At 28.1% G+C, this 17,746-nt stretch overlaps 2 protein-coding genes across 4 annotated transcripts in view; one reads left to right on the top strand and one right to left on the bottom strand.

Annotated features, from left to right (window-relative positions):
* The window catches only part of LOC111637155 (adhesion G protein-coupled receptor L2-like), a 26,935-nt gene extending 19,577 nt beyond the window's left edge, over positions 1-7,358 (top strand). The window contains exons 10-20 of one of the 2 annotated variants that reach the window (XM_023382577.1): positions 1,907-2,015; positions 2,098-2,201; positions 3,779-3,881; positions 4,802-4,958; positions 5,030-5,096; positions 5,161-5,227; positions 5,302-5,387; positions 5,470-5,596; positions 6,217-6,321; positions 6,393-6,518; positions 7,272-7,358. In XM_023382577.1, coding sequence (XP_023238345.1) covers positions 1,907-2,015; positions 2,098-2,201; positions 3,779-3,881; positions 4,802-4,958; positions 5,030-5,096; positions 5,161-5,227; positions 5,302-5,387; positions 5,470-5,596; positions 6,217-6,321; positions 6,393-6,518; positions 7,272-7,277 — 1,057 coding nt within the window. In that variant the 3' untranslated portion in view covers positions 7,278-7,358. Of the gene's footprint in view, positions 1-1,906; positions 2,016-2,097; positions 2,202-3,778; positions 3,882-4,801; positions 4,959-5,029; positions 5,097-5,160; positions 5,228-5,301; positions 5,388-5,469; positions 5,597-6,216; positions 6,322-6,392; positions 6,536-7,271 lie in introns of both variants that reach the window. The other variant, XM_023382576.1, reaches the window with a different exon arrangement.
* LOC111637156 lies at positions 7,228-17,746 on the bottom strand. Of its 2 annotated transcripts, XM_023382578.1 has the most exons (3): positions 17,664-17,746; positions 10,805-11,077; positions 7,228-8,259 (listed from the first exon to the last, which is right to left on the bottom strand). In XM_023382578.1, the coding sequence occupies exon 3, from the start codon at positions 8,203-8,205 to the stop codon at positions 7,444-7,446; it is 762 nt and encodes a 253-aa protein (XP_023238346.1). In that variant the 5' UTR covers positions 8,206-8,259; positions 10,805-11,077; positions 17,664-17,746; the 3' UTR covers positions 7,228-7,443. The 2 variants fall into 2 exon arrangements, with proteins under 2 accessions (XP_023238346.1, XP_023238348.1); XM_023382580.1 differs by lacking the exon at positions 17,664-17,746 and having other exon boundaries at positions 10,805-11,134.

Here is a 17,746-nt window from a genome sequence, read left to right as displayed (position 1 = left end):
TGTAAATATAGCCTGAAAGCTAGTGATTTCAGCATTTGTTATCTTTATAATATGGACATACTAGTCGGGGGAGTAGGAGGCAACTGCCTACTAAATTCGGGCAAAAACAAGTGAAAAAACATCAAGAAAAGTAAAAGCAACTACAATAACAAAAAATATGAAAGAAAAATCAAACAGTTTAACAAATCTCAGTGATGATAAATTAACATTTTTGTGTTTATTTGTATAAATTTTGGAAAAACTACCCCCTCTATCCCCATTAACCGAAGTGTTCCCATACAATCATAGTAAAAATTTAAATACTTTTCTTGTAAATTACTTTGTACGAATAGACAGTCTTATAATATTGATGTATATATACAATATAATGGATTTATATAAGGTGTTTTTGACTTTGTTGCATGTCTTCAAATCCTCTTTATAATAGACGAACTATAAATATTTAGATCTGTTTAATTATGTTTGTAATAAAGTTAAATTATTTATAAATTATAACCTTATTAATTATTTCGAAAATACTCTTGATAATATATTTTTATCATAAAAATTAAATATTTAAATTTCATTTACGCCATGAAAAAAATTATTCAAATATTTGGTGTTTATTTTTCTTTTCATTTTTATGAAAGTAATAATTTATTAATACTTTTTATTCGTTATTATCGTTACTTGAGAGCCATTTATTAGGATAAACTTTTTATATTTAATCAAGCTGTATTAATTTTACACAAGGAAACACTTTCTAAAGAATGAAAAAGGTCATTCTCACCGATGAAGAGTTAATTTATGTAGATTAGGAAGATAACTTTGTCACGTTTAAAGCAGATTTTAACAGCTTAAATCTTTGAAGTTTCACGTTTTAATGACAGAAACTCGACAATATGATTACTATAACTATTCCAATTTAACTAGTTTTCCATTGCTTTATCACAAAGTTTTAGATAAACTTGTACGCTACATTTAAATGTGCTTATACAAACGGGAGCGAGCGATGAAATATTAGTTTAGATTACTGAATTGCCACGTTTTAAAGTGCCACATGTTAACTGAGGAAATAAACTATAATTTATGTTTAAAGACTAAACGGAAATGCCGGTCATACAATATGTTCATCCACGTTGTTATGGTGGATGGAGTAATGTTTCGCACCATTTCTTTCCACTACATAAAAATGTTTTATAGTTCAACCTAGGTAAATTGCCATTAGAAACATCGTTAATAACATTTTAAAAATTGCTTTGTCTCATTCTAAACGTTAGCAAAAAATTTATTTCAAAAAGTAAACTGTGAAATCTATTACTAAAAACTAAAAATAAATCTGAGAATCACACAGACATACAGACAGAAAATTTAAAAAAAAAAAACAATGAAGTAAAGAAAAGAAAAGAAAAAAAAAACTTTCAGTTAATGCTGCATTATTACAATTCACCTTTAGCAATGTTAATAACCACAAATTACAAGAGGAGACGGAAACTAGACAACTAGACAGGATAATCACATCATTCTATCCTCCCTAACCAGAACAAAAACAAATTATCTTTAAAACATAACCGACGAGTTGTAGCTTATCTACATTATATACTTTCTCTCAATAATATGAAACAAGATCAGAAATGCATTTTTTTTTTTTTTTATTCCAAGAAAGTACAAAGTGTTCTGTCAGACTATAATCTAATCTTGTTTCCACCTAACCTGTTTTAACAATGGTAGCAACCCCTAAATTTCCCCACAGGAACTACACTCCAGGAGTGCATTTCCTGTAACTTTCATATGAAGGAATAAAGTAGACAGAGAAAAATAAGTTGTGTACATTTATATATATACACACACGTTAATGTGTGATAATTATACCTTTATGAGTTTATTTATCTTTCAAGGAATGTTTCTTTTTTGTAACTTTTTTTAGGTTAAGATGGGATGGTACTAATTGCTCGATAATAAAATCGAATAAGACTCATACCAAATGCGGTTGCTCTCATTTAACTAACTTTGCAGTTTTGATGGACATTTCTGGAGTAAATTATTCTTTTATTATTATTATTATTATTTTAAATTTTATAAGCTTTTCTTAATCTATTGATTATTATTTTTTTTAAGAACATTGACAAAGACAATGCAGTCATGACTTACTTAACATACATATGTTGTTCTTTATCTATCGTCTCGTTGATTATTACAATTTGCTGCCTTTTGGGATTCAGGTACGTGATCTATAATTACTTTTTTTTTATTAGAAAACATAACGAGCTACAAAGTATTTCAATTCATATGCCTCGGGGTACGAATTCTACTTTCAATTCTTTCACTATTGAAACGGATTTAAGGATTTTTGTATATGATTAAGAAGCATAAACATTTACGTAACTAAGTCTGGATGGTTCAGCTAGCTACTGAGCTTCTTACTTCTGTCCTCAAGACGTTCGTGTCTAAGTAAAACGGTCACGAACTTTCGACGAAGTGGGTCATGACGTCACGTCTGAAAGGATTTGGCGTGGTCACGTTTAGGAGACGGTCTATCTCGTTTCTTTTATCTTAACTCGCATAATTCAAATAAATCTTGGCTGTTCGTTACGGTGAGAGCCCTGCAGAATATATTGAAAAAAAAAAATGCGGAGAAAAGTTTAATGATTCCCGAGAACGGGAAAAAAAACAAAATATCCTTGAAAACAAAATATAAATTGACATTAAATTAAAGGAAAATCAAAATAACGATGTAAAGATTCGATCAAAAAATTAATTTATGCTATGTATTATTACTATTATTTTTCAAATATATATATTAAATAATTATAAATACTATTTAAATGTAAATTATGTTGAGTTTATTAAACTTTAAACTTACTTAAATATTCCAAATTTTCATTCTGATTTGTAACCCAAATATATTTTAATTTATAATAACATCAATGCTAAAATATAATCGAAAATAAAAATGGATGTACTTTAATCATTCGTGATTTAATGCAATTAAATATTATANATAATACATTTTTTTTTTTTAAACTAAAGCTTATAAAAATATTCTTTAAAATGCAGGCCGCAATTGTTGCTTATATCATACCATTTCTTAGGGAAAGGCTGAACTTGATTATACACTTTAATATCTCTTACGGCGTACGATGAGTTTCAAACTGGTTTTTCATCATTTTTAAAAGAGACAGCCCATTTCTAGATATTTTCAAGAATAACAATGACTTTACAATTAAAAAAAAAAAAGGTTAAAAAATAGGGAAAAAGTTATTGTGTGTTATAATTATATGCAGTAATTTTTTATTCAAAAACTAACATAACTTTATTTTCTGGCCAATTAAATGTCAAAACGAAACAAAAGCATAATCTCTAGAATAGAAATAAATCCTAAGAATAAAATTAAAAAATATCCTTGCATGCAAAATTATATATAATTGAGGAAAGCTAAACAGAAAAATTACTATTAAATTTTTAAATATCTTAACCTTCAAACTCGTGTTTCTCAGGGCGGTATCAACACCATCAAAGGAAAGTAAAAAAATATATATTATTCTTTGTAATAGTGTGATAAATGTCGAAGAGATATCATATTGCTATTCACCCACTCATTCAGTAAAAAAAATCATGAAGGTTACACACAAAAAACAACTAAGACTTTACATTAACCACACATAACATATGTTGTTTCATGGGTATCAAACATAGATTACTATGGTTAATGTAGCATAAAATTAACTACTCATTTTCTTAAAATTTTCTCACAATTCTACAATAATATTTTAATTTATTTGTTTTTTTTTTATTTCAGAGCCGTTCACAGTAGAAGAAGCACCATAACGTGCAACTTGTGTTATTGTTTATTAATTGTAAATTTGATAGTAATATTTGGTTTAGAAAGAACAGAAGTAAGGGTAAGTACTTGAATATAGATGTACTCGTGATTAAATATATTATTTACACTTTAACGTGTGATTAATGATATATGTTATACCATTCTCGAGTTACTTGGTGGGTTCGAGTTAGCCAGCATAGATAAATTAATAGCCGAAAAAATAGTATAAAAGACTTTTGTTATCTTATTTATTACGCAATTCTTCAGGAATAATGTATAATTAATAATAACTACTGTAATAAATTTCCCTTATAAATGTGGACTTTAAATTTATATTTGAAATTGAGATTTTCATGCAGATTCTAAGACAAAGATATATTTAATCATTATTAATAGTAAAAAAGTAATAAGTACAGTACAAATGATCAAATATATAAAAATTAATTCTCTATATTTTTCTATTTTACAAGTTTAACATAAGTACTATAGATGAATTTTCACTATATTTATAGATTAAAAGTGTAATATTAAGTACAGTCGACCCCCCATAACACTGTTGATTTTTCCGTTTTATATGAATTCCATGTTGTACGAGTCACTTAGATTTTACAAATACGTGTGCCAAGCTGTGAACAGCTCACGTATTTGTAAAATCTAAGTGACTCGTACAACATGGAATTCATATAAAACGGAAAAATCAACAGTGTTATAGGGGGATCGACTGTAATAACACTATCAGTAATAAATAAAATAGTTTCATGTCAGCAACAGACTCTATCAAGATATAGAAGTTTAAATTCTAAAAAAATTCCAGAAAACTAAACTGTCGAAGGTCCTTAAATGCTTAGCTAATTTATTGCAGCAGCTTAAATTAATAGCTTTACAGGCGAAAAAAGTTTATAAACAAAAGTTTAACAAGATAAACTCATAACTTTTCCGGGAAGGCAGGTATTTATATCTACTGCTGAAACACTAACCATGTGCCACTTGCTTTTATAGGTTATATGTAGTATTATAGCTGGATTACTGCATTATGTTGCCACTGCTTCCTTTGTATGGATGCTGCTAGAAGGGTATCATCTATACCAGATGGTGATTGTTGTCTTCCATAAGATAGATACTATTAAATTCAGATGGCTTTATTTATGTGGATATGGTATGTTCTTTGTATAATAACAAAAAACGATATCATCAAAATAAAATGTATATGTATATGTTTTCTGTAAGGTACTCCATTGCTGATTGTAATCTGTTCGGCTGCTATCAATCCAAACAGTTATGGAAGAGACGATTTGTACGTATATTTTATAAACTAAATGTGAAAATCAAGATAAATGATTAAAATTTACTACTTGCAGCTGCTGGATATCATATGAACAAGGGTTCATGTGGAGTTTCGCTGGGCCTGTAGCTGCTATTATATTGGTGAATAATTTACATTATATTAGCAACGATTTCTCGTAAATATAAATATTTAATCATGTTTTATTATACTTTAGGCAAATACAGTTGTTTTAATGATGGCATTACGCTCGGCATCGAACGTGAAAATGAAGACGTATCAGACTAAAGTTAAAAATGTCTTGTAAGTATGAGGCCTACTTGTTAGTTGAGTGTGAAGCTATCTTGTGCTACTAACAATTTTTTTTTTTATCTTTTTAATTTAGAGGGTGGTTGAAAGGTTCTTTTTCTTTAATGTCCTTACTCGGAATTACTTGGGTGTTTGGATTTGTTTACGCCAGTGAAACAACACTCGACTTCGCTTATGTATTTATCTTTTTTAATGGTTTACAGGTTAGTTCAAATCTATTATATTTACTTGTTTATATCAATATCTTCCGTACAATTCTAGGAAAAATGTAGAAGAAAACAAGGAACTTTTTCTCACTTCATTTGGGTTGGTAACTTGTATTCGATCAACTCCTTTCTACATAAATTCCGGTTAGTGTAAAATGGGGTCAGATTCACTGGCAATTTGATGAGTGTAACCTCCTTTTTCTCGAAAAATGCAATACTTGTAGTTCAGTGTTACAACAGTTTTTATCACGTGGTAAATGGCGATATTTATTGCCTTCTTTGGTTTTGTATAAAGGATTAAATTTTATATAAAGGAATTAGGTCTTTGAAATCGATAACTTTCTATCAGATTTTAAATTATCAATTTATTTTATAATTAAAAATAGACTTAATATTATTATAATTTTATATTATATCTCTTTTATAATGCTACTAACTTAATAACATTCTAATGTTTTTATATATGTTTAATAAAACTACAAAATGTTGTTAATGTTACGAATTAGCATTGGTAGACGGGAAAAATATAGTAATGACAACTATCAATGAAAGCTGCTTCTTTTTGAAAATATTAATCACTATATTAACAATTCATTTATATACAAATTATTTTACAGGGTGTCTTCTTAATGATATTTCATGTCATATTAAACGAAAAAGTCCGCCAGTGTTTCAGACACATCGTAGCGAGAAAGAAGGTTTCTCATCACATATTTATCAATGTAAGCAATGCATCCTTCTATTATTTTAAATTAATTTTATCTAAACAAGGTGAAATTTTAAATATTTACAGTCTCTTCGTACAACTACATCTCAAAATCCTCTCAATTCGCAGTCAATCCAACCGAGCAAAACATCATATTTATCTTCTCCACGTCGCTCATCTGTTTCCCCAGTCACCGCAACGTTCACAGCTCACATATAAACTTTTAAAAAATATCTTTCTTAGTTCTTTAACTTAATATACAATGTTATGTGTCATTTAGATAGGTCATAAACTTAAAATTGAGTGTTCACATTCACAGTTTATAAAACATATATAAGCATATAAACTTTTAAAAAATTTTATTCTTAGTTCTTTAACTTAATATACAATGTTATGTGTCATTTAGATAGGTCATAAACTTAAAATTGAGTGTTCACATATTCTTTTGTATTTAGTCTCTCCTTTTTTGTAATCAGAATGTGGCCCACAAAAAATTTGGTCATGCTTAATTTTAAGCAATTATTACCATATAATTAATTTCTATTAAATGAGAAAAAATAATTGGTACTTATGGGTTAAGAAAACGCCAGTCGGAAATAGCGATCAAAGTCGCGATTTTGAATGAAAATATCAAAGTAACAATAGACTAGTAAATTTAAATCTAAAAAGAAGAAAATTTACTGATAAGGTTGTAAAAATGAAAAAAAATCAATTAGAATGATAGATATCACCTATTTGTCATATACACTACAAAACAATTTGCATATTCAAGTGGTTTATTATTATAGTTTTATAAAGATATAACAAAATTTTACAATCATAATTTATTGTTTGATTTAACAATTTTATTAAATTTGACAAACAAAAAATTGCATTATTCTGAAAAAACGCTAATTCCGACTGGCGTCCTCTTAACCCATAAGTNGCTCATCTGTTTCCCCAGTCACCGCAACGTTCACAGCTCACATATAAACTTTTAAAAAATATCTTTCTATATATATATTTTTATCATCATCACAGTCAATGTAAAGGGGAACAAATAATAAGTTTTTTTCCATAAATCAGTATAGTGTATTTATATACTGTTTAATCCTAATTGAATCCGATAAAAAGCAATATCACAATTTTATTTCGGCGTTCATAAAGCACTTTGCTCGAGGTTACTAGGCACAAGAGTAGCCATGGTATATAATTTTTCTTTGTCGCCTAAATCTACATTAGTTATGTGCTGGAAACAACATGGTTGAGATATGTCACATTTTCTAGGCAACTTAATCCTCTCTTGTTTTTTCTTGACGGCTTTTTTCTTCGGCATTGATAGCGAAATGTTCAAAGGATCTGATACTAATTGGTCCACTTGATCATAGAACTCGACCGCAGCTGGAAGATTATCGAAACTGAAACCCGCCATTTTCCTGTGATCCGTAGATAGATACATTGTGTGGAAGGTAGTATCCTCTGACCTGTAATTGGAGAGATTATCGATGATATCTCTCCATAATACAAAACCGGAACCCTTTTCGGCCAGAACTATCTGAACCATTCTTTTTGTCCTGGCACGCGTTTCACCTTTATCCAACAAAAGGACTGGTATTCCTGTCCTAGCCAACTGCCACTCGGTTCTCTTCTCACCACCATCCGCATTACAAAAATATAGATTAGCTAAACATTGGCACACGTAAACGTAGGTTTTGTGACTCCTAAAAAATACCTCCACTTGCACAATATCCTTTTCTGTTAATTCGCAATCTTCCTGTGATTCACCATCCTCATGTCCCTGACAATCGCTTAATCTTCTTAACGCATCGTATTTCTGCACAATTTTTTGAATGGCAACTTTTTGTTCCACGATTGATGAAGTGGAATAAACAGTTTCGTCTGATTCACTGTTGGTTTCCATATTATATTTTATTTGTCACTTCTTTCCTACACCATCCAAGGAGACGTGGAAAGCCTGAAAAGATAAACAGAGAGTTTGTTAAAGATAATAATTGCGTAGGATGAGGTGGCTATGGGGTCAAGAATAGTCGTGTGACTGATTTCCTGTTACACGCGTTCAACCATTGTTCACTATATATACGAACCGATAGTTCAATTCTTCAAAAAACTAATTATGATTTTTAACGTTCCATTATTTTGTCACTTTTAAAAATCAATTATCGTCCATTATATACAATTATTTATAAAATGAAAAATACAATTACGCTTAAAATTATATTTTATTCTCCTATTCACAAATAATTAAACCAATTTTTATAATTCGAATAGTATCATTAATTATTTATAAAATAATTTTGGTATTTCTCAACACAAAAGATCGTTACGGATAACCGAGGAAAAAAAAGGTTATCTAAACTAAAATAACTAGATAATAACCGGATATTAGTGTGAGCGAACATTCAACTAGCTTTTGTTAAAGATTATTCTCCTTTCCAAATCTATTCATTTAATAAACAGGAATTATTCGTTAGATTCGTGTGACTTGCATCACTCCTTTAAAAATAAAAATGCATTTAAAATGCTGTTTCAGCTTTGCAAAAGTCAACGAAAAATTTTAAATAGAAACAAGATATAAATTTCCCACACGGAAATGAATAAATATAACACTTCCTTCTATGAAGAACGACGCTCTTCGCATGATACACTTGACATACCCAGTTAAGAATATTGACTTCAATACAGGCTATACATACAAAAGCCTACATACTCCACCCATCGGCTTCCTAATGGATAAAGTGTACCAAAAAAGGCAACACAAAAGAAAAACCTTATTAAATAAATTACTATAAGGTCATAAGATACTAGTATAGCCTAATCTAGGTTTTGGGTGCATTGATTCATTTAATCTTTTATAAAATTTACGTAATAATAAATGAATTTGTAAGTTAATTAAGTAATGGAAAATATACTCAAAAAAATGCCGAATCTTCAGATAACTTGAAGACTTTTCCTTGAACTTTTAATCTACCCAAATTCTATTTAACCTCTAGTCTGCTGACAAGCAATTATACTATTTATTTAGTGTGCCTCACTAAATAAACATAATTCGGTGTGCTTCAACGTAGATTAATTAGTTAACTCATTCAAAAAATGTCTTGGTATAAACACGAGCCCCATAAAACGCATAAATCTTTCAGTTAGAAACTTATAGACCTTTACTACTTGGATCGTCTTTCCTACTCATATTTATCCGATGAGTAATAAAAATACTTCTTTTTTAAAACACGATATTACATAATTTTGAAAATCGATACTAAAACTAAATAAACAACGCATACATTCCAGTGTAGATGTAAAGTTAATTTAAAATTAATCGTTTAATAATACATATACAGTACCTAGGAAGTGTCGAGTTGGTGGTTTAATCACGATGACACACTTATAATAGATTAGATATCAGATCAGAAATCATCGAAACTTTAAGAGAAATCACAATCTGATTTCGATTTATACTAAAGAAAAACAAACTTAAACACATACGGTACATAAGACTTTATCAACGCAGTTAACTGAAGATATACAATCATTTTGTAGCTTTCAGAACGTGAAAATAAAAGAGTCACGAATCTGTGACTCAGGTTTTAAAAAAAAATGGTACAGGTTGCAAACTTTCAAAACTGCAAGTTATTACAACATATGACGTATTAAACTCTAACACTCTATAGGAAAACTCACGTCTTAAATAAAATCTATATTTAGGTCTTTTATAAAACTATACGTATATGATACATTGAAAATATATAATAGCCCCTTGTTAATTTTTTCCATATATAGACCAAGTGGGTGTAATTCCCATAAAGGACGTCATTGAAAATGTCTGTTAAAACGATTTCGTCATGGAAACACGATCCGTTTTTATCAGTTTACGAAAAGATCGAGTGTACACGTTAACAGGACTTCGGTAAGGTATATTGGTGAATTACGAAGCGAAGTTTAGTCGGTTGACTACAAGAACATAACAAAGAAAGGGACGAGCGGAACATAACAATACAAAATCGGCTCGAGAAAAGAGCAATTAACAACCATTAATGCCATTCATTTTAAAGAATATAACGTAGGCCTACAGTTTAAAAACTAAATGAAGTCAGCCATCATTATCTATCTAAATAGCTTAATTGTCTATTGTCCGAGTGGAAAAGAAATATAAAAAAAAAAGCAATGTATATAGCTGCTCATAATAAATTTCGAAATGTAACAGAATGAAATAGCACGTTGGAATATCAAAAAAAACTCTAGTAGCTATTTATGAATCACCATCAGCGAGTAAGTGGTTCTATACCTGACAAAACTTCCCACAGTCCCTGCTCGGTACTTCGCTAAAGGACAGAGGTCCATAACCTTTCACAACCATGAAAACTTGTTAAGGTCACAAGCTCGCACCTTATATATATATATATATATATTCGTCAAAGTATAATTTCTGACTATTCATTTTTAAAAGTATATTTACACTTATAATATTTTAAACACTGAACGTTGATAAAAACAATAGCACTCACCTGAACAATAGATTATATACAAGGCACCTTTCAGGTTTGTTAAAGATAAGTTGATTTGTATCGAAACATATTCGATTTATCGGTTGATTCGTTCACTTCACCGTTCCAAATAACTAGTGTTAATTTCCATATGCGCACCAAAGTGTCACCGCACAGCGCCAAACATTCAACTGTAGAAATCATGTAGAGGTACGATGACGTCATTCAACCATTACCCAATGACGAAGAGCGTCCCATGACGTATTCTTCTTAGAATTTTTTGGAAGTAACCTCCTAATAATGATAACAATATGGAAATAATCTTTTAATACGTAGTAATACTTTAATATTCAAATATAAGAAGAGTGCATTTAATATGTAATGAGTCATTTTTCCTGTTGATTTTAAGCGATGATAACTATTATTTTTTATATGTTTTGTTTAGTACAAATTATAAACAGAGTATTGATTTACAATATTATATTTATTTAAAAAAATAACATAAATATGAATTTATAGGAATTATTAAAACTAACAAGGATCTTTGTATTGCTTTTTTCTATTTTGTTTATGAGTTTAAATAAGACTGCGCCAACCAAATTTAACATATTAATACTTTACGTGGGTGATAATTAAATTTCTGTGTTAAATTTATTAATATAATTCTGAATTAAAAATTAAATGTTTCTGTTTTCATTGTAAATATTTAAAGTTAATTAAAATCTCGTTAAGGGAAGAAATATTTAATGTGTCATTTACTTTTAAGTCAATTCTATTACTTTGGTGATAGGAGATGTCAACTGGAGATCTGTACATTATTGCCTTCTAAAAATCGTTCAAACTTATTAATGGAGTGCATAAATATGGAAATTGGGATGCATTAAACCTTATTTAGGTCAGGGTTGAAGGGTGAAAAGTCTTGCAGGTTACGTGTTAATGTACATATTGAAAATAGTTTAATATTCTGAAATATGCAGTGCATTTTTAAAAATATAGCTGCAAGTAGAATAGGTGAAATGGCCCCTTACTAGGTGGGCAATTTTAGCTTCTCTGCTATGAAGCCAAGGGCAAAAATGCCCTGCCCAGTTCCCAACGTTATACAGACTACTCTCTTTTAAACAAGTTTTAAAAGATAGATTACACCGATTGTTCTCTTTTAGTTTTTGATATCAACTGTGTCCCTTCTACGTTGACCTGTACGATAACAAATGATGGCGTCAGGGTTCTATGTGATTTCATCCATGACTCATTGCCCAAGTGCAGACAAGATGAAACAATAGTAAAGAATAGATATTACACTGAAACAAGAATTATTAATATTAAATTATATGAACACACCAAAGGTATTATTAAAATGTTAAACTGTAAGGTATCGAATGATACAAGTGTTATTATTACTTATATTAATTTTTTATTAAATTGATGAAATTTTTATTACTCTATGCACAGGTGTTGTTTTGTCAAAATAATGTAATATAGTGTAGCTGTATTAAATTCCTTTGAAAATTTTATCACAGATATAACAACAACAACAACAATAGTAAATTTTTAGTAGTGTATCATTTGCTATATTTATATCAATTCATAAAATTCTATTCTCAAAAAGAAATATAATTTAACATTTTTTATAGCATAATAACCTCATTTAAGATGTAGAGCATTTCTTAAAAGTTAAAAGACATAAAAAGAATTGTGCTGCGTGCAACACCTTCACGAAATTAAGAATTTTTTTTTTATTATACAATATTTTAAAATTATCAATTGTGTATTGCTATCATTTAATGTCTACACAGACCATGTTGTTCTGTATGATTCCATTTAACAAGTTGTCTCCTCTTAACCTTGGACTATAATTAATTCTCCGTTATCTTGCAACCACAGGTTCTTTACAATTCACTTTAAATGGCCATTATCCTTTTGTTCAAATAGGAATTTCCTTCATAATTTTTTACAGGATAACTAAAGATGAAAAACTATCTGATTAGAAATAAAAAATAAGTGAAAAAAAATTAAATTATTTATCGTTATGTCAATCAAGCTGTATAATGGTTTTTACTCTTATTATTATTAACATTTTCCCCTATCAGTCTATTTAAATGGTTGACAAAATAATACACAATCATCTTATCAACTATCTTAATAATTTTCAAACTATTAATTATATTCTAAAAGTAAGATCCTATTTATTGTTCGTCCTACTTCAAAACATGTACGAGTCAAAATAAAAACTGAATAATAGGAAAACTTGAAATAAAAACAGAACATCGACACTACACATCAATATAAAAGAACTATTTTTATTGAGTTTATTGTCATTATTTTTAATTAAATAATTTGATAAAAAGTAAATATGTAGTCGAAATTTTAATTTTAATTTATGGAATTAATTATTGGAAATTATTTTAGATGAGAGATAAGATAATGGCGATAAAATTTGCCTAAAGTAATAGGATAGAACTTATAAGTACAATAACCCATACGAGACACGTTAAGTTCACCTTAAAATGTCTTAAAATAAAAATAACTGGACAGCTTCAAGGCAAAAGTGGTAGGCGATAAAATACTACACGAGAGATCTTGTTAAAATATAAACACTTTTAGCACTTTATAATCGCATTGTCAAAACTTTCCTCATTTGTTTACTTAAAAATCGAAATTTAAATTCTTCTTCTATACTAAATAGAGTACTTACTTACTTCATTATGTGGAAATAATGTAATAAATAACAAGCAGGATATGTAAATACGTTTTTTGACGGTGATAGAACTACTGTAAATGCACAATATAATTTACTGTTGTGGCAAAACTAAAATGATTAAAATATGAAAAAAAAAGAAAATCTTGTGCTTAGCTGCATAAAATCATTTACACAGCTGTATCTAAATAAGCAGACTGTAATCATAACTTATCATTTATGTATAGTCAAATAATGCTTGAAATTACATAAAAACTATTTTTGTACTATAATTTATAATCTGTTTAATATGTATACAAACAACTTAAAGTGAACATATGGTTATATTTATACTGTACTGTACATGCTCTATATAATTTTTATTATTGTATTTTACGTGTTGTCTGACGTTCGTTTTTATTTCTTAACTAATGCAATTATCTTATTGTCTTGGTGAAAAACAAACTTATGATAATTTTGTTTATAATGGCAATACATACTAAATGTAAAATGTTTACTTACTTTAAGATGTATTTAACATATTTTCTGCTATCTAATCTGTTTAATCCATTCTTATTTTAGTAATTATTACAATAAAATATTCTTGCAAAGATTCCATGTTTTAAAATAATCTTTTATAAAATTTCTACTTGAAAGAAAAACACATAACATTAAATGACTAATCCTAATTATTGCAAAATTTTAATACTATAATTTACATTATAATTCATCTTTATTACGGTAAATGAGATAAACACTAATTAGTGGTTAGCTAAACAATAACGGGAAAATACGTGAGGTTTTCCCCGTGAATTTTAACAGGTATATGTCAGATTATTCTATTTTTATATAGAAAAAAGTGAGACAGAAAACCTTTAATTTGAAGGATATTCCTAAAATATAAAAATTAATTATATTTTCTGAGTAATGGAGATCCTTTACGTATACAGTATTACACTCTGAAGCTGGATAACCGAGAGATTATTTCTATCACAATGATACTGACTTTCATTAATGGGATTTTATAAATATAAGCTTATAAACTTTTTAATGTACAGTACATTCTGTACAGAGAATGAGTTTATTTTCTGTACATTTTGTATTATTTTTTCCAATATTTGTCACATAAATCAAAACTAATAATTGTAAATAAACAAATGTAATATATCCTAATTGTAACACAGCTAGACAATATGGCGTCACACCGAAATAATGATCCCGCAGAAATATCTCTTCATATATAATCCAAATACAATACAAAATAAACAATACTATATTAAAACATTAAAATTTATTAAAATACATTTACTTTCATGTGAGTTTTAATATTATGAACGTAAGAAAAAAGCAGTCAACTGGAGAGTTCTATTAAAATATTGTTAATTTTCTGTAGACTTAACAGTCTACAGTCAGGAAAGTATTGCGAAATTTTTGACATTTCCATACTATTTTTAAATATAAATAAATTGAAATAATCAAATACAAAGAGTTATTATTGCGTTTTAAATCTGAGAAAACTGCATTACGTCACTCGGTTGCCATGCAACGTTAACGATTCCAAAGTTCGTGTACAAATATGGCGTCTTATCTAGCAAAATGTGAATAATTAGTATTTGACGTATGTTAAACTGTCATTATTAATACTTAAAAAACAGGATTTGTATGATTACTTTTAACATCTGGTGTGATATAATAGACACTACATGTGTATTCTTATCAAAATTTGTTTATTGTATTGTAATACAACACTCAATTATAACTGCGAGACAGTTTCGAATTTATCATCGTTAAACTAACCTATTTTGGTATTTGTTCGTTTCAATACAGTTTTCTCGCTATAAAATAAAGTTGAACATAAATGGGAAGACATTTGACCAAATGGCACTAAAATGATCACATTTTATAAACAAAATTTATAATTAAAGGGAAAAGATTAAAAGGCCTCTTATAAACTACAGTTTAGGGTTTAATTTTGTTTAATTTTCTGGCCAAATTAAAGAGAATTAGTACTAGAATTGTGCCCTAAGCTATAATATACGAGGTCCTTTCCTCTTTTCTAAATGACTAAGATATTGCCAGTTTAATTAATTAACTTATGTGCAAATCCGACTCTGCAGAAAAGAAGAGACTACAAAACTGTATGCTGTAGTTATAAATCTTAAGAATATGTGTCATTATCACCACAAAATGAGGTTACTCGATACAAGGAATAAGACAACCGAGTTATCAAATACGAATTTTAGTGAGTGTTAATCAAATTATCACCGTAGGATATGTATAGACGAAGTAATATACATTTCTTTTGATTGAATTAATGTTATAACATAACAACGAGTGCAAATTGTAATGTGAAGTTGCTTAATGATTAAATCGCATTGAGAAAAAAAAATGCGATTCGTAAAGATATTATTTGAGTGTATTTCGTAAAGCTTAACATGACATTTTCATTGACACAATTTCGCCTTCAGAGTTACTTTAAATCAATCTTATTAGAGTGTGAGTCTCTTGTAGAATACTTAATTAGACAAGGAATCGATTCTGTCAAATGATTAAATTGAGGAAATTTGTTAAACGAGGAAAAAGTAAAATGGATTAAAAACGAATGTTTACAAACTTAATTTTGCATTTACTTATAAATAAACGTTTAGAATTTTCTGTAATTATAATTCTGGCATTTCTTAATATTTTATGAGGTTATATTATTTCGAACTTAACTAATAAATTATAAATTAAAGTTTTACTTTTGAAAGGAAAGATAATCGTACTGGTAAATGTAGATTCTTTTTAATATAGGATATTATATTTCAGTTCTAATATTAAAAAAAAATGTATAAATGATTATANATATATTATTTTATTATACTGTATATTGATTTTTAAACATGGATAAATAATTCTATATAGATATAAAAAGTAAAAATTAAAAAAAAATTGCGATCATAATGGTATTAAAAGTGAATAAAAATATTTTTTAATACTGAAAAATTGATTTTGTTACTCTTATTGTTACTTTATTAATTGAAGTTTGAATATGAGATCATTTCTGATTTTGGAATCGTTCGTTGGGCTACAATGTGCTATGATTATTCGCACGTATTATTCGATTATAAGCAAAATAAAAGACTATTACAATTTTTTTAAATTAAAAATCTGATGTAACTAGGACAGTTTTTAGAACTGCAAACATTGTTAATAAGTATTCTATTAAATTTTATGTCAGCAAATTTCCCACCCAATTAGTTTCTAGCCATATTCTATCATCCTGTATACGTTGTTTTCCTATTAAAATGAAACTGGCACATTTCCATTACTTATCAACTTCCTGATATGCTATCATTTATTAACCTTGAATCTGTTCGTTTGTTATTTCTTAATTTCATAAAAACCGCTTTCAATTTCTGTGTTATCGTCTTAAACAAGTTTCAAATCTTTTACAAGTTCCAAGTTCCTTTTTACTATTAAATAGCCTTGAATTAATTTATTTATGTTTAATATTCATAAGCTTTTGCAATATTTCTTTTAATGCAAACTATTTAGTTTGAATTATTCATCCCGAAAAAAAGAAGAAAAATAATAAACAAATAATTCATTATTACAAGTGAAGTGTTTTGTATATTATATATTTATACATCAAATCTTGTTACACATCCTGGTAGGATTTACGTAACAGATCAAAGACCTAAATTCACATTTATAACATCAGTAAAAAATAAAAAAATAAAATGAAAAACTCTTCAGATTAATATAGACATAAATAATTACTTTTCAACTTAAGAATATAAGCTATTATTAATTTAAGATGATTACATAACTGTATAAGTCCTTCAGTGTATGACCTACATGTGGTTTCATTGGTCTAATTTTTTTTCATTATATAACTTGACATGTTTATAGAAACAAGTGACAAGTACTCACCTTTTCCTTTTAACCCCCTACAATAAAAGAAAATTCAGTTTACGGTATGCTAAACAACTCTACTAATTAAACGAACATTAATATTTACGAATAAATCAAGCAGTTCAATTATCTAACAATTGAAAACTAACTGTACCAGTTTGCATTGTTCTTCGTATATGAAACAATTCAATGAATGTCCTTGCTTGTAAGTTAAATTTAAAAAATTACAAAAAAAAGATATATTTTCAATTCTTATATTAAAATCATTTTTTCTCTCAGATTAAATTTTTAAGGAAGAAAACACCTTACGTTCATGTAACATGGACCTGCTGATGTCAAGGTTAGCTTGTGCAATTTCCTGTGCTTTGGCTTCCATATAAACATATGAGTCA

Source organism: Centruroides sculpturatus, unplaced genomic scaffold (assembly GCF_000671375.1).
Source record: "Centruroides sculpturatus isolate CEXI.00-Female unplaced genomic scaffold, Cexi_2.0 scaffold1026, whole genome shotgun sequence".
Taxonomy (NCBI): domain Eukaryota; kingdom Metazoa; phylum Arthropoda; class Arachnida; order Scorpiones; family Buthidae; genus Centruroides; species Centruroides sculpturatus.
The sequence above is the reverse complement of the archived record's forward strand: the minus strand, read 5'-3'. Positions and strand labels throughout refer to the sequence as shown.